Consider the following 20,885-nt stretch of genomic DNA (forward strand, 5'->3'; position numbering starts at 1 on the left):
ATTCCCAGTACCCAGAGGCACAAACAGCCCCCCCCCAGCCCAATAAATAGTGACTGTCTGTGGCACCTTACAGCCCCCCTGGCATTCCCAGTACCCAGAGGCACAAACAGCCCCCCCCAGCCCAATAAATAGTGAGTGTCTGTGGCACCTTACAGCCCCCCTGGCATTCCCAGTACCCAGAGGCACAAACAGCCCCCCTAGCCCAATAAATAGTGAGTGTCTGTGGCACCTTACAGCCCCCTGGCATTCCCAGTACCCAGAGGCACAAACAGCCCCCCCAGCCCAATAAATAGTGACTGTCTGTGGCACCTTACAGCCCCCCTGGCATTCCCAGTACCCAGAGGCACAAACAGCCCCCCTAGCCCAATAAATAGTGACTGTCTGTGGCACCTTACAGCCCCCCTGGCATTCCCAGTACCCAGAGGCACAAACAGCCCCCCCCCAGCCCAATAAATAGTGACTGTCTGTGGCACCTTACAGCCCCCCTGGCATTCCCAGTACCCAGAGGCACAAACAACCCCCCCCCCAGCCCAATAAATAGTGACTGTCTGTGGCACCTTACAGCCCCCCTGGCATTCCCAGTACCCAGAGGCACAAACAGCCCCCCCAGCCCAATAAATAGTGAGTGTCTGTGGCACCTTACAGCCCCCCTGGCATTCCCAGTACCCAGAGGCACAAACAGCCCCCCCCCAGCCCAATAAATAGTGACTGTCTGTGGCACCTTACAGCCCCCCTGGCATTCCCAGTACCCAGAGGCACAAACAGCCCCCCCCCCAGCCCAATAAATAGTGACTGTCTGTGGCACCTTACAGCCCCCCTGGCATTCCCAGTACCCAGAGGCACAAACAGCCCCCCCCCCAGCCCAATAAATAGTGACTGTCTGTGGCACCTTACAGCCCCCCTGGCATTCCCAGTACCCAGAGGCACAAACAGCCCCCCCAGCCCAATAAATAGTGAGTGTCTGTGGCACCTTACAGCCCCCCTGGCATTCCCAGTACCCAGAGGCACAAACAGCCCCCCCAGCCCAATAAATAGTGACTGTCTGTGGCACCTTACAGCCCCCCTGGCATTCCCAGTACCCAGAGGCACAAACAGCCCCCCCCCCAGCCCAATAAATAGTGACTGTCTGTGGCACCTTACAGCCCCCCTGGCATTCCCAGTACCCAGAGGCACAAACAGCCCCCCCCCCAGCCCAATAAATAGTGACTGTCTGTGGCACCTTACAGCCCCCCTGGCATTCCCAGTACCCAGAGGCACAAACAGCCCCCCCAGCCCAATAAATAGTGAGTGTCTGTGGCACCTTACAGCCCCCCTGGCATTCCCAGTACCCAGAGGCACAAACAGCCCCCCCCCCAGCCCAATAAATAGTGACTGTCTGTGGCACCTTACAGCCCCCCTGGCATTCCCAGTACCCAGAGGCACAAACAGCCCCCCCCCAGCCCAATAAATAGTGACTGTCTGTGGCACCTTACAGCCCCCCTGGCATTCCCAGTACCCAGAGGCACAAACAGCCCCCCCCCCAGCCCAATAAATAGTGACTGTCTGTGGCACCTTACAGCCCCCCTGGCATTCCCAGTACCCAGAGGCACAAACAGCCCCCCCAGCCCAATAAATAGTGACTGTCTGTGGCACCTTACAGCCCCCCTGGCATTCCCAGTACCCAGAGGCACAAACAGCCCCCCCAGCCCAATAAATAGTGACTGTCTGTGGCACCTTACAGCCCCCCTGGCATTCCCAGTACCCAGAGGCACAAACAGCCCCCCCAGCCCAATAAATAGTGACTGTCTGTGGCACCTTACAGCCCCCTGGCATTCCCAGTACCCAGAGGCACAAACAGCCCCCCCCCAGCCCAATAAATAGTGACTGTCTGTGGCACCTTACAGCCCCCCTGGCATTCCCAGTACCCAGAGGCACAAACAGCCCCCCCCAGCCCAATAAATAGTGACTGTCTGTGGCACCTTACAGCCCCCCCCCGGCATTCCCAGTACCCAGAGGCACAAACAGCCCCCCCAGCCCAATAAATAGTGACTGTCTGTGGCACCTTACAGCCCCCCTGGCATTCCCAGTACCCAGAGGCACAAACAGCCCCCCCCCAGCCCAATAAATAGTGACTGTCTGTGGCACCTTACACAGCCCCCCTGGCATTAGCCAGAACCCACAGGTTGCCAGCCTGGTCCTGCCTGTGACCCAGGAACCTGGAGGAACAATACAGCTTCAGGGCAGCAGAGGGGGGGTTGGAATTGCACCCCAGGCCATTGCCTTGGCTACCTACCCCCTAGTTACAAATACCTACAGAAACCTCAGACTAGGGATTTCCCCAGCAACTGTGCCCCCTACCGGCCCAATATAGAATGGCAGCTGCCTTTTAGGTCCATATGAAAGAATAATGTGGGGCGTCCCGACCACCTGTTGCCATTACCCACTGGTGAGCCTGCGCAGGCAAGCACTATGGCAGATCCCACACCTGTTCTAAAACACCAGATCCAATCTAGCTGCCGCCTCCCCCACCTACTGACTGTCACCTCAGTGCCGCCCAGGGTGGCGGGTACTCCTGCCTTTGGGAAAGCGCTGACGTAAGAACTAATGAGAAAAGCAACGTGGGCGTGGCTCCAGTAAAACAGGGTGGGGACAGCGGCTGCCCATTCATATATTCTTCATGTTGGGGGCGTGGCTGCGCGGCGTGGGCGGGGCTGCCTTGCCGAGAGGGCGGGGTATAGGGCGCAGGCTCAGCTCTGCTGCTCACAGGTTCCAGCTGGTGCTGAAGCGACAGGCGCTGTCCGTTGTGCTGATCCCTTTCGGGGGCCGAGAAGGAGGAGAGGGGCGGCCTCTGTGCCCGGTACCCGCCGGGGGCATCATGCCCACTGTGTGAGGGGGGAGATCGGAGCCGGTGAGGCCTGCACCCCCCCCCAAGCAGCGGCCTCCGGTGCCAGGATGAGGCTCAGTGCGGGGCTCATTCTCTGCTTTCTGCTCGGCTCCTTCCGCCCACTCAGGGCTCTCTCTTCCCGCGGTCACGGTGAGTGGGTGCCCACTGGGGGGGGTCTCAGTACTAATTGAGGGGTATCTTTGCTTTTATTAGGGGGCTAAACTGAAGGGGGGGCAATTGAGATCCAGAGCAACCCTTTGGCACTTGGAGGGAGTGTGAGAGTTGGAGTTGAACATCAGGAAATCAGTTGCTATATGGTATAATCGCTCCCTAGTAACTGTCCTTGGGCTCCAGGGTAAGTGCTTCCCCCAAACTGCCCCTCCGGCTCTGGGTAACTTGCCTAGGTTGGGAGTTGTAGTTACACAGAAGCTGTGACAGGGTTGGTTGGTTCCTCAGTGCAGGTGTAGGGAGACTGGCCCCAGGGGGAAGGTTTCCCCTTTAAAACCCTCAGTTTATTGATTATTCTATAAATGGAGCCGTCGATACAGATGTGCCCGTTCCACTTGTTACAGTCACGGGAGAAACATTATCTGTTGGTTTCATCTGCTGTTCCTGCTGGAACCATCCCTGTTCCTCCCTTAGATCAGTCCAGTGATATCTCATACTGGGAAACCTCTGAGTTACTCCCTGCCCATTCCCTACCCATTCCCTGCCCATTACCTGCCCGTTCCTTGCCCATTACCTGCCCGTTACCTGCCCGTTCCTTGCCCATTCCCTACCCATTACCTGTCTGTTCCCTGCCCATTCCCTACCCATTACCTGCCTATTCCCTGCCCTTTACCTGCCCGTTCCCTGCCTATTCCTTGCCCACTTCCTGTCCATTTGCTGCCCATTACCTGCCCATTACCTGCCCATTCCCTGCCCGTTACCTGCCCATTCCCTGTCCATTCCCTGCCCATTCCTTGCCCATTACCTGCCCACTCCCTGTCCATTCGCTGCCCATTCCCTGCCCGTTACCTGCCCATTCCCTGTCCATTCCCTGCCCGTTACCTGCCCATTCCCTGTCCATTCCCTGCCCATTCCTTGCCCATTACCTGCCCACTCCCTGTCCATTCGCTGCCCATTCCCTGCCCGTTACCTGCCCATTCCCTGTCCATTCCCTGCCCGTTGCCTGCCCATTCCCTGTCCATTCCCTGCCCATTCCTTGCCCATTACCTGCCCATTCCTTGCCCATTACCTGCCCACTCCCTGTCCATTCGCTGCCCGTTACCTGCCCATTCCCTGCCCATTCCTTGCCCATTACCTGCCCGTTACCTGCCCATTCCCTGTCCATTCCCTGCCCATTCCTTGCCCATTATCTACCCATTACCTGCCCATTCCCTGCCCGTTACCTGCCCATTCCTTGCCCATTCTCTGCCCATTCCTTGCCCATTCCCCTTCCCTGCCCATTCCTTGCCCATTCTCTGCCCATTCCTTGCCCATTCCCTTCCCCTTCCCTGCCCATTCCCTGCCCGTTACCTGCCCATTCCCTGTCCATTCCCTGCCCACTCCCTGCCCATTCCCTTCCCTTTCCCTGCCCATTCCCTGCACCCCGAGTATCTGTAACTGATCCAGAAACATTGCCTCCCTATCTTGGTGCTGATAAACTACAACACCCAGAATCCCCTGACAGACCTATGTGGTTGGGTAATGTTGGGAATTAGTAGTTCAGTGATATCTATAATGCAACAGACTCTCTGATTATATTTTAAAGGGGAACTGCACCCAAAGATATAGACATGCTGCTTTCAACAGAAAGTTGCTAATTATAACATTTTCTTTCATTATGCATTGTGTGGGTTTGGGGAGAAGTTCCCCTTTAAAGGTCTGAGTGTGCACTCAGCTTGGTGTATGTAATCCCACCCTTTATACCTGCACTGTAACTAGAGGTAACCTGGGGGTAAGGGGGGATCCCTGTTACCCCTGGGGGGGGGGCTTTTCCTTTGGCAGGGGAGGGTGTATTTGCACAGGGCGGAAGTAACAATATTTACCTTGGGCAAATAATCGTGACCCCAAGATGCCCGGGGCATTACCTATGTATGATGGCAAAACCATTAATGTACTAACAGTGGCCCCAGTGCAGTAACCCATAGCAACCATTCAGCAATTAGCATTGATCAGTCTAATGCTTGTAGATTCATGAAAACAAATCTCTGATTGGTTGCTAGGGGTAACTGCACTCTGGTCTGTTTGTAAACAGTTGTGTTCAAGCCAGTTTATAGCCAATATTTCATTACCCCCCCATCATCAAAAAATGTTATAGATACAGACAACTGTTATTCGTTCAAACACCCAACTACAGGGGGGGCTTCCACTAGAGCAAAATGACCCCCCCCCCATATACTCTTCTATTGCCCCCTGTTTGCTGCACGAATGAGATTTCACCCCCTTCTGCAGTTGCTAAGGATTTCCATTTTAGCGGGTGGGCAACGAAATTCTCGGAATCACCCTCTATTAATTTCTATGGCAACCGCTGGGGCCCGTGGGTGCACTCCTGGGTCAGGTGACTGTGGCCGTCAGCGTTTTTGAGCGATTCTTGCCTGGCCCACAAGTGCGCCTACGGATCTGTATAGCCCCCCCAATATGCCATGGAATTATATTGGGGGGGGAACCTACCCGGACCTGTGTCCCATTGCTTTTGCATTATTATTATTATTATTATTATTATTATAGCCTGAAAGTGATTGTGTGTACTGCCCCCGGCGTGGGACTGGTCTGGGCACCAAGTAACCCCCCCGGTGGGCCCCCCTGTGTGACAAAATCCATCAGTTGCCCCCCCATATCACTGTGTAACACAGATACACGGGGCCCTAGATGTCAGGTTCCCTATTGGCCCCAGGGGCCCCTCACTGCTGATTAAGTACCAAATATTAACCGCTTCATGTCTCTCTAGAAAATAAATCTTGTTCAGTCTGGAAAGAGAACCCAATGGGTTGGGCAGTTCATTGGCCGCCGGTGGGTATGACATGCTGATAATGGGGTGTTGGAGGTGACGGGGGGCTGTTATTACCCCACACGGAGCAGGTTGCTAGGGAACTAGAGGCCGTGGGAATGTACATCGGCAGCTCTGGGTATAAATACAGAGACATTGGGATCGTTATTCCGGCTCTGCCCAATGTTGGCCGCTTATACACAGGGATTGGTTGGATTCTGCCCAGGCTGGGGCTTCTCTTTCTCTCCTATACCCCTGTATATAATGACTCCCCTTTAACTTCTATATATGGGGGTGCAGTCACCCTACATCTCTAAATCTGCCCCTGTTACCAGTTTATTTGCCAGTACAGCCGGGGGTACTCAAGGGGGTGGGGGCACAAGTGGGGCAATAGTCTGTGTTGTGCAAGGCGAGGGGCAGGCTACAGTGCTAAGGGGGGTAACATTGCACTTTCCCACTCTGGACTGTTCTATTCAGCACAAATCAAGGCCCCCCCCAACACTCGATGCGCCAGGAATCCTTACTGACTGCCCCTGGGGGTTGGGAATAGTTCTCGCACCCTGGCAGGAAAGTTACCCATGGCAGCTCTTGCACTCATTACTCTACAAGGGCCCCTCTCCCAATAATTGCCCCCATAGTTCCATAGCTACTAGAGGATGATGGGATGCAGAAGGGCCTCATTGCAGTTCCGTGGGCGGGGACTTACCTAATGATGTCATCACAGCCTTGGCACGCTGATGTCACAGGAGCCTGATGTAGGTGGGTATGGGCGGAGCACCAATAGATTAGACTTTTGGTTTAGGATTTCTGACAAATTAGAACATACTAATTGATTGCGGGGGGTAAGTGCACCTACCTACCTACATCAGCCTGTGTGTGCCTTGGCCCAATGCTATTCTATGTACAGAGTTTGCACCTCGCCCAACTGTTACTATCGAGTCTGTTGAGGTAATTAATGGCCGACTACACACTCTGGGGGCTGTTTGTGCTGCATGTGGCGCGTTGGCTGACTCAGTCTCTGACGTTACATTTGCTCTTCTCCCTCCTCCTCCTCCTCCTCCTCCTGTGACTCAACCAACGTCAAAGGATGGAACCGGCCTTCCTACAGGCAGTAATATCCTGGGCTCCTGTGTGTGTGGGTGCACATCTGTACCTCCCTATTCCCAGGCAGCGCACACTGACCTCAATTAATTCCAATAACAACAGCCAATCAGTGCTCCTCTCTCTCTCACATTCCTGAGCAGCTCTATACACTAAGGAGAATCCACTGAGCGACTGTTTAGGCTTCAGCATCCCTAATTCCATTGCCCATTCCACTCCCCCTAAATGGTATTAAATATAGATATATATAGATAGGAAGACTGAAATGTATTATTATCATGTATTATAAGAGATAATGTACCCCCTACTGTAAATGATAAGGATATTAGCAGTCACTGAGGGGTTCTGTGCCCATATAAAGGCACAAGGCTGCAGGCTGAGTTATACAGGGAACTCTGAGTATCACTCATGTATTATAAGGGATAATGTACCCCCTACTGTAAATGATAAGGATATTAGCAGTCACTGAGGGGTTCTGTGCCCATATAAAGGCACAAGGCTGCAGGCTGAGTTATACAGGGAACTCTGAGTATCACTCATGTATTATAAGGGATAATGTACCCCCTACTGTAAATGATAAGGATATTAGCAGTCACTGAGGGGTTCTGTGCCCATATAAAGGCACAAGGCTGCAGGCTGAGTTATACAGGGAACTCTGAGTATCACTCATGTATTATAAGGGAAAATGTACCCCCTACTGTAAATGATAAGGATATTAGCAGTCACTGAGGGGTTCTGTGCCCATATAAAGGCACAAGGCTGCAGGCTGAGTTATACAGGGAACTCTGAGTATCACTCATGTATTATAAGGGATAATGTACCCCCTACTGTAAATGATAAGGATATTAGCAGTCACTGAGGGGTTCTGGGCCCAGAGCACAGATGGGGGATGATATAGAAGGATACATTTCCCTGTATGTAATGTATATGCAGTGTTGGTTGGATCCACGGGGGACCTGTGGCAGAAAGGAAATGAAGTTGCAGAACTACAGTGACATAAGTGCCTCCATGGGGGTAAAACATTGATTATTTTAGCACAAGGAGATCATTTGTATCAGTCTTTCTCTCTATTACTAGTAATTACTCAGGGACTCCAGGCTGTGCTCCGTGGCTGTTACTACATGTGTTGCTGCCCCCGGGGCAAATCAATATGAATGGATGTGTAGGTGGCATACAGAATCGCTAGTTACCCGGGGCATTCATGGTGCATAATGGCGGCCTGAACATAACACTTATGTGCAAAGTTTGCCCTAAGTCTGTATCCATAGCAACCAGTGGGCATATCTAGTGGCCAAGAATAATTACTGGAGAAATCCCAGGAGCAATGTATGTGCCTTTGTACCAGTTGATTAACTGCAAATCCCAGAATTCCAGTGAGACAGTACGGCAAGATGGCGACAGTAGGCCAAGATGGAGACAGTAGGGCAAGATGGAGACAGTAGGACAAGATGGACACAGTAGGGCAAGATGGAGACAGTAGGGAAAGATGGAGACAGTAGGGAAAGATGGAGACCGTAGGGAAAGATGGAGACAGTAGGGAAAGATGGAGACAGTAGGGCAAGATGGAGACAGTAGGGAAAGATGGAGACAGTAGGACAAGATGGACACAGTAGGGCAAGATGGAGACAGTAGGGAAAGATGGAGACAGTAGGACAAGATGGAGACAGTAGGACAAGATGGACACAGTAGGACAAGATGGAGACAGTAGGGAAAGATGGAGACAGTAGGGCAAGATCGAGACAGTAGGACTAGATGGACACAGTAGGGCAAGATGGAGACAGTAGGGAAAGATGGAGACAGTAGGACAAGATGGAGACAGTAGGACAAGATGGACACAGTAGGACAAGATGGAGACAGTAGGGAAAGATGGAGACAGTAGGACAAGATGGAGACAGTAGGACAAGATGGACACAGTAGGACAAGATGGAGACAGTAGGACAAGATGGACACAGTAGGACAAGATGGAGACAGTAGGGAAAGATGGAGACAGTAGGGCAAGATGGACACAGTAAGACAAGATGGAGACAGTAGGACAAGATGGAGACAGTAGGACAAGATGGAGACAGTAGGACAAGATGGACACAGTAGGACAAGATGGAGACAGTAGGGAAAGATGGAGACAGTAGGGCAAGATGGAGACAGTAGGACAAGATGGACACAGTAGAGCAAGATGGAGACAGTAGGGAAAGATAGAGACAGTAGGACAAGATGGAGACAGTAGGACAAGATGGACACAGTAGGACAAGATGGAGACAGTAGGGAAAGATGGAGACAGTAGGACAAGATGGAGACAGTAGGACAAGATGGACACAGTAGGACAAGATAGAGACAGTAGGACAAGATGGACACAGTAGGACAAGATGGAGACAGTAGGGAAAGATGGAGACAGTAGGGCAAGATGGACACAGTAGGACAAGATGGAGACAGTAGGGCAAGATGGAGACAGTAGGGCAAGATGGAGACAGTAGGACAAGATGGACACAGTAGGGCAAGATGGAGACAGTAGGGAAAGATGGAGACAGTAGGGAAAGATGGAGACCGTAGGGAAAGATGGAGACAGTAGGACAAGATGGAGACAGTAGGACAAGATGGACACAGTAGGGCAAGATGGAGACAGTAGGGCAAGATGGAGACAGTAGGGCAAGATGGAGACAGTAGGGAAAGATGGAGACAGTAGGACAAGATGGACACAGTAGGGCAAGATGGACACAGTAGGGCAAGATGGAGACAGTAGGACAAGATGGACACAGTAGGGCAAGATGGAGACAGTAGGACAAGATGGACACAGTAGGGCAAGATGGAGACAGTAGGACAAGATGGACACAGTAGGGCAAGATGGAGACAGTAGGACAAGATGGACACAGTAGGGCAAGATGGACACAGTAGGGCAAGATGGAGACAGTAGGACAAGATGGACACAGTAGGGCAAGATGGAGACAGTAGGACAAGATGGACACAGTAGGGCAAGATGGACACAGTAGGGCAAGATGGGGACAGTAGGGCAAGATGGAGACAGTAGGGAAAGATGGAGACAGTAGGACAAGATGGACACAGTAGGGCAAGATGGAGACAGTAGGACAAGATGGACACAGTAGGACAAGATGGAGACAGTAGGACAAGATGGAGACAGTAGGACAAGATGGAGACAGTAGGACAAGATGGACACAGTAGGACAAGATGGAGACAGTAGGGAAAGATGGAGACAGAAGGGCAAGATGGAGACAGTAGGACAAGATGGAGACAGTAGGACAAGATGGACACAGTAGGACAAGATGGAGACAGTAGGGAAAGATGGAGACAGTAGGGCAAGATCGAGACAGTAGGACTAGATGGACACAGTAGGGCAAGATGGAGACAGTAGGGAAAGATGGAGACAGTAGGACAAGATGGAGACAGTAGGACAAGATGGACACAGTAGGACAAGATGGAGACAGTAGGGAAAGATGGAGACAGTAGGACAAGATGGAGACAGTAGGACAAGATGGACACAGTAGGACAAGATGGAGACAGTAGGACAAGATGGACACAGTAGGACAAGATGGAGACAGTAGGGAAAGATGGAGACAGTAGGGCAAGATGGACACAGTAAGACAAGATGGAGACAGTAGGACAAGATGGAGACAGTAGGACAAGATGGAGACAGTAGGACAAGATGGACACAGTAGGACAAGATGGAGACAGTAGGGAAAGATGGAGACAGAAGGGCAAGATGGAGACAGTAGGACAAGATGGACACAGTAGAGCAAGATGGAGACAGTAGGGAAAGATGGAGACAGTAGGACAAGATGGAGACAGTAGGACAAGATGGACACAGTAGGACAAGATGGAGACAGTAGGGAAAGATGGAGACAGTAGGACAAGATGGAGACAGTAGGACAAGATGGACACAGTAGGACAAGATGGAGACAGTAGGACAAGATGGACACAGTAGGACAAGATGGAGACAGTAGGGAAAGATGGAGACAGTAGGGCAAGATGGACACAGTAGGACAAGATGGAGACAGTAGGGCAAGATGGAGACAGTAGGGCAAGATGGAGACAGTAGGACAAGATGGACACAGTAGGGCAAGATGGAGACAGTAGGGAAAGATGGAGACAGTAGGGAAAGATGGAGACCGTAGGGAAAGATGGAGACAGTAGGACAAGATGGAGACAGTAGGACAAGATGGACACAGTAGGGCAAGATAGAGACAGTAGGGCAAGATGGAGACAGTAGGGCAAGATGGAGACAGTAGGGAAAGATGGAGACAGTAGGACAAGATGGACACAGTAGGGCAAGATGGACACAGTAGGGCAAGATGGAGACAGTAGGACAAGATGGACACAGTAGGGCAAGATGGAGACAGTAGGACAAGATGGACACAGTAGGGCAAGATGGAGACAGTAGGACAAGATGGACACAGTAGGGCAAGATGGAGACAGTAGGACAAGATGGACACAGTAGGGCAAGATGGACACAGTAGGGCAAGATGGAGACAGTAGGACAAGATGGACACAGTAGGGCAAGATGGAGACAGTAGGACAAGATGGACACAGTAGGGCAAGATGGAGACAGTAGGACAAGATGGACACAGTAGGGCAAGATGGAGACAGTAGGACAAGATGGAGACAGTAGGGCAAGATGGAGACAGTAGGGCAAGATGGAGACAGTAGGGCAAGATGGAGACAGTAGGGAAAGATGGAGACAGTAGGGAAAGATGGAGACAGTAGGGAAAGATGGAGACAGTAGGACAAGATGAACACAGTAGGGCAAGATGGAGACAGTAGGGAAAGATGGAGACAGTAGGACAAGATGGACACAGTAGGGCAAGATGGAGACAGTAGGGAAAGATGGAGACAGTAGGGAAAGATGGAGACAGTAGGACAAGATGCACACAGTAGGGCAAGATGGAGACAGTAAGACAAGATGGACACAGTAGAGCAAGATGGAGACAGTAGGACAAGATGGACACAGTAGGGCAAGATGGAGACAGTAGGACAAGATGGACACAGTAGGGCAAGATGGAGACAGTAGGACAAGATGGACACAGTAGGGCAAGATGGAGACAGTAGGACAAGATGGACACAGTAGGGCAAGATGGAGACAGTAGGACAAGATGGACACAGTAGGGCAAGATGGAGACAGTAGGACAAGATGGAGACAGTAGGGCAAGATGGAGACAGTAGGGCAAGATGGAGACAGTAGGGAAAGATGGAGACAGTAGGGAAAGATGGAGACAGTAGGGAAAGATGGAGACAGTAGGACAATATGGACACAATAGGGAAAGATGGAGACAGTAGGACAAGATGAACACAGTAGGGCAAGATGGAGACAGTAGGGAAAGATGGACACAGTAGGACAAGATGGACACAGTAGGGCAAGATGGAGACAGTAGGACAAGATGGACACAGTAGGGCAAGATGGACACAGTAGGACAAGATGGACACAGTAGGGCAAGATGGAGACAGTAGGACAAGATGGACACAGTAGGGCAAGATGGAGACAGTAGGGCAAGATGGAGACAGTAGGGCAAGATGGAGACAGTAGGGCAAGATGGAGACAGTAGGGCAAGATGGACACAGTAGGGCAAGATGGAGACAGTAGGGAAAGACGGAGACAGTAGGGCAAGATGGGGGCATTAGGGCAAGATTGAGACAGTAGGGCAAGATGGAGACAGTAGGGCAAGATGGGGGCATTAGGGTAAGATGGAGACAGTAGGGCAAGATGGAGTTTTGGGGGGGTCACAGAAGGAGGGGGGCTGTAAGCTGTGGCAGCCTTACAATGGAGAATTGCTAAGGACCCTACCTTGCCCCTTTAATAGCTGCCATTTATATATAAAATGAATACTATGTTTATGCTGGAGGCTGCACCGGTCTCTAAGCAGCCATGCACTTTGCTTGAGTAACAGTAACACTGGGAGAATAAGCTGCAGGGAGTGACGACTTTATCCTCGCTCGTCTCCCGGGGGATCTGGATCATTTTGCTTTGCTGACCTTTCAGCACATTCAGTTGCAGCTACAATAAAGCAATTTATCTCTTTTGTCCCCGCAGGGTGTCTGTTTGACGTCAGGCTCTGCTCCAAGGAGGAGGTGTGTGTGCGGGGTAAGTGCTTTCCTGCTCCAGAACCGTCAGAAGGGGGTAAAGCTGGGGGGTGGGATTCCAGCAGTGGGGAGCTACTCCCAGCATCCTCTGCTCCCCCAGGTGAAGTGGGCACAGTACAGACTTGCCAACAGGGCCAGATTTCTAAGCCGGGCGCCCGAGGCCCCCGTGGAACAACCTAGAAGTTATGGAGGCCAATGTGGGAGCCAATGGAGCTTCAAGCATAACTGACTTAGGGGCATATTTATGTAGGGTGTAACCCAGGGGTCCCCACAGTCAAATGTAAAAAGACTTGGGGAGCAACACAAGCACCATAAAAGTTCATGGAGGAGCCAAATAAGGGCTGTGATTGGCTATTAGGGGCCTCTATGCACCCTATCAGCTTACAGGGGCTTTATTTGGTAGGAAATCTTGTTTTTATTCAACCAAAACTTGCCCCCAAGTCAGGAATTCAGAAATAACTCCCTGGTTTGGGGGCACTGAGAGCAACACCCAAGGGGTTGGGGAGCAACATGTTGCCCCTGAGCCACTGGTTGGGGATCACTGGTGTAAGCCAACATCACCGGGGATGTTGCCCATAGCAACCAATCAGCAATTAGATTTGAATGGATACCTACGTTAGAAAACAAAAGATCTGATTGGTTGCTATGGGCAACATCGCACACTATGTCCCTAAGTCAGTTATGCTTGTGCTCCATAGGCTTCCATATTGGACTCTATCACTTCTAGGGTTTTCCACCAGGGTCATAGGCCATTGGCTTTCCCCACCGCCCACATAAGGGATATGAATAAAAATGAAAAATGAAAACTTGATAAAGGGTATTAACCCGAAACATGTCGTGTTACCACTACCCATAATAAATGTTTTGCAGTTAATCTGCTGGAGCTTTTTTTTCCTATTTTTGGATTTTTGCATAAGGGATATGAATGCGAGGGTGGGAGGGTTGGCAAGTCTGTACTGTGCCCACTTTTCATGCCTACAACCACTATGTGCCGTGCCCAGGGCAGGGGTTTCCCTTTGGGGGCATTAGGCAGCTCCGTGTATGGCACCCCAGGCCCTGTTTCATGTTAAGTCATGTTCTGGTTGCATTACTAGAGGAATGGGTGGCACGAGGGTGAGGCTGGGTGGCACAAGGGTGAGGATGGGTGAGGGGGGGCTGGATTAAAAATGTTGCCACTGGGAATATTGGGAATATAAACCTAAACCACTGGTCCAAACATATTTGTGTTTTGGCATTACCGTTCTGGGAGCAGTTGTGCTGGCGGTGTATCCGGTATAGGTATTAATTAGGGAGGCCATTACTGAAAGGGACTTTGCTTTCCTCTTATCAGATGGTTTGTTTGGTCAGTGCCGACCACGTGCCGACAGGGATGACGCCCCATTCCAGGTGCCCCCGGGGGCCCTACAGCAGCTGCAGGGTGTGCTACGGCAACTTACAGCTAAAGGTATGTTCATTATCTACCCCGCCGGCATTTGATAGGCCCATATTCGGGGCACCAACTGGGTTCAATAGCCTGTAAATGGGGGTGCACCCTGTGGGAATGAGTACTGAGCAACCTGCCCTTGTGCCCCCGCAGGGTTCCCCTGGAAGGATGATATGACCCCACGCTTATTGGCCCATGAGATGGGTCGGATCCCTCAGCACAGACCCCTGGAGACCCTGGATGGGTTGGACGAGGACAGGTAATGGTGGTAATTAGTGGGTAGAGATCTTGGGTAGGGTAGAGAGGGGACGGTTAACTCTACTCCCGTTCTTCTTGGCTCTTGAAGGTCCCCCTTGTCCCTTGGATCTGGTCGGACCATGCAGAGGTTACCAGGGATGAGCCAGATGTCTGCACCAAGATGGGCCGGATCAGCTGACAAGCTTCAGTATTTCCGACCCCGGCTGCCCTCCCCACTAGGAGACACCTCCCCTCAGAAGCCAAGGGTCCCACTAGCCCTCAAACAGGACATCTCTCCTCTGTTGGACCAATATATGACCTACCTTCTGCTGAGCTCCCAGACCCCCAAATCCCAGGTGAGACCCTGCTACTCATAACCTGCTACTGGGCTGCCCAGCACCGGAGGAGTGGGGAGGTGCCATCGATGTCCTTGGATTGGGTCAGCCTGAATCTTTAGCATATTTCTATTATTCTAGGGACTAAGAAATATCTGTCCCTTTGATCATTATGTGGAACTGTGGCTTTTGTGGTGCGAGTAGATAGAGGGGCTAATTTATAAACAAAGATAGTACATTGTACTAGTGCAGTTACCTATAGCAACCATCTTACCATCTTTCCCTACTGTCTCCATCTTGTCCTACTGTCTCCATCTTGTCCTACTGTCTCCATCTTGTCCTACTGTCTCCATCTTGCCCTACTGTCTCCATCTTGTCCTACTGTCTCCATCTTGCCTACTGTCTCCATCTTGTCCTACTGTCTCCATCTTGCCCTACTGTCTCCATCTTGCCCTACTGTCTCCATCTTGCCCTACTGTCTCCATCTTGCCCTACTGTCTCCATCTTGCCCTATTGTCTCCATCTTGCCCTACTGTCTCCATCTTGCCCTACTGTCCCCATCTTGCCCTACTGTCCCCATCTTGTCCTACAGTCTCCATCTTGCCCTACTGTCTCCACCTTGCCCTACTGTCTCCATCTTGCCCTACTGTCTCCATCTTGCCCTACTGTCTCCATCTTGTCCTACTGTCGCCATCTTGCCCTACTGTCTCCATCTTGTCCTACTGTCTCCATCTTGTCCTAATGTCTCCATCTTGTCCTACTGTCTCCATCTTGCCCTACTGTCTCCATCTTGCCCTACTGTCTCCATCTTTCCCTACTGTCTCCATCTTGCCCTACTGTCTCCATCTTGCCCTACTGTCTCCATCTTGCCCTACTGTCTCCACCTTGCCCTACTGTCTCCATCTTTCCCTACTGTCTCCATCTTGCCCTACTGTCTCCATCTTGCCCTACTGTCTCCATCTTGTCCTAATGTCTCCATCTTGCCCTACTGTCTCCATCTTGTCCTACTGTCTCCATCTTTCCCTACTGTCTCCATCTTGCCCTACTATCAACTTGATCTTAGCTTTTAATGACTTATTGCCGATTGTTTGCTACTGGAGGCTACTTCGGTATTTGATTTAATCCATGAAGCCCCTAATGGCTTTGGGTTCCTCTCCTCTGTATTTGTAGTTTGGATACCAAGAGTCAGAGCGACCAAGGAACCCACCCCGCGTCTTTAGTGCCACCCACTCCCTGCCAGATGGGTCCAGCCGCTTCATCTATGGCAGGTACCAAGAAGGGCAAGATGGGCCGTCGTCTCTCTACTTATCCTCCGAGAGACGCCATAATTTGGGTGACTTGAGAAGGAAGATGCCCCGGGATAGTCTGGACAACAGCCCAGTTGCTGAAATTCTAGAAAGTTCTGAAGTGATTGAAGAGCTGAACCAGATATCAGATGGTGTCCAAGCAGATACCAGAGCGGAGCCAGTGAGGGCCCTAAGAGGTAAATGTTCCCTTTCAACCAGAGCCTCTAGTAACTAGGGCTAAATAGACTTTGTAGAACCCCTACAGTTATATACAGTAGGACTGACCTACCTGTAGGCCTTAAACTGTTGGTAAAGGATTAATCCTAACACCCATTGGCAGCCTTCAACTGTTTTCACTGCTGCCATTTTGCCCTCAGTTGTCTTCTTGCCCTACTGTCTCTATCTTGCCCTACTGTCTCCATCTTGCCCTACTGTCTCCATCTTGTCCTACTGTCTCCATCTTTCTCCATCTTGCCCTACTGTCTCCATCTTGCCCTACTGTCTCCATCTTGTCCTACTGTCTCCATCTTTCCCTACACTATCACCATCTTTCTCCATCTTGCCCTACTATTGCCATCTTGCCCTACTGTCTCCATCTTGCCCTACTGTCTCCATCTTGCCCTACTGTCTCCATCTTGTCCTACTGTCTCCATCTTTCCCTACACTATCACCATCTTTCTCCATCTTGCCCTACTATTGCCATCTTGCCCTACTGTCTCCATCTTGCCCTACTGTCTCCATCTTGCCCTACTGTCTCCATCTTGCCCTACTGTCTCCATCTTGGCCTACTGTCTCCATCTTGTCTTACTGTCTCCATCTTGTCCTACTGTCTCTATCTTGCCCTACTGTCTCCATCTTGTCCTACTGTCTCCATCTTTCCCTACTATCACCATCTTTCTCCATCTTGCCCTAGTATTGCCATCTTGCCCTACTGTCTCCATCTTGCCCTACTGTCTCCATCTTGTCCTACTGTCTCCATCTTGCCCTACTGTCTCCATCTTGTCCTACTGTCTCCATCTTGCCCTACTGTCTCCATCTTGCCCTACTATTGCCATTTTGCCCTACTATTGCCATTTTGCCCTACTATCTCCATCTTGCCCTACTGTCTCCCTGTGTTCAACTGTTGCCACATTGTCTCCATCTTGCTCTACTTTCTCACTGGATACAAACCATCCTACCTCCCATAATAGAACTGGTAGTAGCTGATTGGTTAGCTTGATGTTTGTTCTTTGTTCTCCCCATCACAGGCTCAGGGGGGGCGCAGAACATGCGGGGAGCCCAGATGGCCCCTGAATCCCCACTCATGACTGAAGTCCAGGCCTTAGTGGGAGATCTGGAGCGATATGGAGTGGACTTGAGGCAGATGAGTGACACCCAACTGGAACAACTTTCCACCCTTCTGCAGCTCGTTCAGGCAGGCTCTCTCCAGAGCCAAGGTGAGCCAATGGGGAATAGAGAACCATTGGGACTTAGAATAGGGGCAACCCCTCCCCCTATAATCTACCATCAGAGGGTTCTAGTCCCCCCACTACTTAAGTCACGGACTCTCTGCCCCTCCCCATGTAAGCTGTCATTAGAGTGTCCTAATCCCACCCACTGCATGAGTCACAGACTCCCTGCCCCTTCCCCGTAATTTACCAATAAAAAGTTCTAGTCCCACCTACTGCATGAGTCACAGACTCCCTGCCCCTCCCCCCGTAAACTACCATGAAAGAGTTCTAGTCCCACCTACTGCTTAAGTCACAGATTCCTTGTCCCTCCCCCCATAAACTACCATGAAAGAGTTCTAGTCCCACCTACTGCATGAGTCACAGACTCCCTGCCCCTCCCCCTGTAAACATACATGAAAGAGTTCTAGTCCCACCCACTGCTTAAGTCACAGACTCCCTGCCACTCCCCCCATAAACTACCATGAAAGAGGTCTTGTCCCACCCACTGCTTAAGTCACAGACTCCCTGCCCCTCCCCCCATAAACTACCATGAAAGAGTTCTAGTCCCACCCACTGCTTAAGTCACAGACTCCCTGCCACTCCCCCCGTAAACAACCATGAAAGAGTTCTAGTCCCACCCACTGCATGAGTCACAGACTCCCTGCCCCTCCCCCTGTAAACTACCATGAAAGAGTTCTAGTCCCGCCCACTTCATGAGTCACAGACTCCCCCCCAGTCTCCCAAACCCCCTTCCCAGTGCTTCAGTGTAAAATAAAACAAATTCTTCATGTGGATCTTGTTGCCGGACGCTGATCTATTTCTCATGGTTCTGTTTGTCAGGCCCAAGAGGCGCAGAGAGGAGCCCCACAAAGCGGGTAAGTACAGACATGGGGTGCAGACTTGGCTTATACCCTGCTCAGGTTGGTCTATGTGTATGGGGGGGGTAATTATATGACTAGGGTGAGAAAATATTTGGAATAGGGGGAAATTAAACTTTGCAGCCAATCAGAATCTTCCTTTCACTAGCTCGGCAGCAGCAGACTGATTAAAGCCCGTTGCTGATTGACTGCTGTACATCGGCTTTCTCTCTTGCTTTGCCAGATCACAGAAGGAGAGATGCAGCATATGCCCGAAGTGGAGCCCCAATTGCCCCCTCCTGATTCGACTGCTAAAACCTCCGCTCCCTCTGTGCTGCCCTCCGAGCTGGGGGACCTGCCGGGGCCACAGAATCCGGAAGGACTGGGTTTAACCCGCGCCACGTCTGCTGCCCTGAGCAAGCGCCCGGTGCCCGATGCCCAGACCATGGGGGCCTCAGACGCCGCCGGGCAGAGGAGCCTGGAGAAGAAGAGCTACGGGGGGAGCGCCGGTACCATGAATATCCCTGCGCAGAGCGCACGTCCCGTTACCGAGGAGTACGGATACATAGTAACCAACCAGAAGTGAGTGCACAAATGCCCAGAGTAGCCCTTTTAATCTAGTCCCTTGCTGTGTGGCTGATTTACCACCAGTGCAAGTTCATGCTGCAGCCTGCACTGATTCCTAAGCAGCCATTATTATTATTATTATTATAAACATTTATTTATAAAGCGCCAACATATCCCGCAGGCATAGGGAAGTTCATATGTGACCTCTGATAGGCCAGTGAGGAGCCAACCGTGATACCTGGGATGTGACCCCCGACCCCCCAGTAACCATCACTCACGGAGGGGGTTCCCTGCTGCTGAACACATTCCATAATGAAAATTTAACCCCTTGGGTGCCAGAGACAGATATCAAACAAACCCAACAGATTATTTGCAACTTGCTCTCCACCTTCTTCTGGACTGAAGCACTGACAGTCGGGCAAATGGCTAGTGGCCCGTGATTCCCAATGTGGGAGCGGGGGGGGGGGGGTAAGCAGCTGATACACCCCTTAGGGACTTCCCATTGGACAATGTACATTCTCTGATGGGTAGGTAGGCGGGCAGCACGGGGCCACATTTAGGCCCATGACCCCCTAACAGTCCGGGAGATGTATTTTACCTACAATTATCCACGTGGCGCCTAAATCTTGCCAAAAGCACTTTTTATTGTAATGTTACTTCCCCTTTAAATCTCTTGCTATTTCTCCCCATAATGACATTGCCTGGGGGGGGGGCAGTTTGCACTGTTCCTCTGCCCCATTCCTTGCTTGGGTCCCAGCCCTGGGCTCACCTGCACCCCTCTGCCTTTCTCCTTAGGCCCCTGAGCCTGCTAAGTGGGGCACAACTCCTGGAAACCTTGGCCCAGCGGGTCCATCTGTCCACTGCCAGCTTCATCAACATCAGGTGAGGACGGGCACCCCTGCCCCGGGGCAGATTGTCTCCCACTGGCGCCTACAACACCCTAGTCCTTGGCACGCAAGGGGTTAATGCCTTACCATACAAGCAAATTAATCAATTGCAAAAAAAAAATTATATATATAACTGTTAGAGACCTGGTCCCACCTTCAGCAATAGCTTAGCATCTACCAAGCGCCCCCTATTGGTTAGATACAGTACTTACCTGGGGACAGAACTCTCATTCTCTGCACTTCCTTCTCCTGGGCTGCTCTCTTCCCCCCGGTCAGGTTGGAGGGCGGAGCTAGGAGCCAAAAGAAAGGGCTCGTGGGTAGTTCTCCCACTGTATTGATACCAACCTGCTTACATTGCCCAATGAGATTGGCCTGGCACTACTCGTGACCAGCAGGGATATTTATGGTCTCAGAGCAACAGAAGTCAGTGCTTAGTTGACCTTTAATGGCACTCTGCATGGAGCCTGTGTAGCTGGGGGGATCCTGCAGTTCTTGCCCTTGGAGAGATTAATCATTTGCTCCAGGAGCTGACACTTCTCTATATGTTACTGAAACCATTGCACTTTGTATATAACCCTGTGTGTTCCCCTCCTGAACTCCTTTCTCTTTCCTAATTGCTCAGCGTTGTTGGATCTGCTCTCACCTTCCGGATCCGACAGAACAACCAGAACCTGTCACTTACAGATGTTGCAGACCGGGCAGGTGTGTGTGCGGGGCTGATACATGGTACTGGGGGGGCCGAAACATTTCTGGGGAGGTTTCATTTAATAATGCAGTACTACAGGGTTATAGAGCAGCCCCCCAAGTTTGCCCATAGCCTGTACAGAGAGATACCATAAAACTATGG

General features: G+C 51.3%; 1 protein-coding gene across 21 annotated transcripts in view; it reads left to right on the forward strand.

Moving 5' to 3' along the window:
- The first annotated feature begins 2,692 nt into the window (after positions 1-2,692).
- Positions 2,693-20,885, forward strand: part of ptprn (protein tyrosine phosphatase receptor type N) — a 40,162-nt gene continuing 21,969 nt past the window's right edge. For 19 of the 21 annotated variants that reach the window (XM_031892527.1, XM_031892533.1, XM_031892525.1 and 16 more), the window contains exons 1-11: positions 2,695-3,013; positions 12,967-13,017; positions 14,347-14,460; positions 14,593-14,698; positions 14,786-15,032; positions 16,182-16,494; positions 17,545-17,733; positions 18,568-18,602; positions 18,829-19,166; positions 19,947-20,033; positions 20,661-20,740. In XM_031892527.1, coding sequence (XP_031748387.1) covers positions 2,932-3,013; positions 12,967-13,017; positions 14,347-14,460; positions 14,593-14,698; positions 14,786-15,032; positions 16,182-16,494; positions 17,545-17,733; positions 18,568-18,602; positions 18,829-19,166; positions 19,947-20,033; positions 20,661-20,740 — 1,642 coding nt within the window. In that variant the 5' untranslated portion in view covers positions 2,695-2,931. 21 annotated transcript variants of the gene reach the window in all.

This window comes from Xenopus tropicalis, chromosome 9 (genome assembly GCF_000004195.4).
Source record: "Xenopus tropicalis strain Nigerian chromosome 9, UCB_Xtro_10.0, whole genome shotgun sequence".
Lineage (NCBI taxonomy): Eukaryota > Metazoa > Chordata > Amphibia > Anura > Pipidae > Xenopus > Xenopus tropicalis.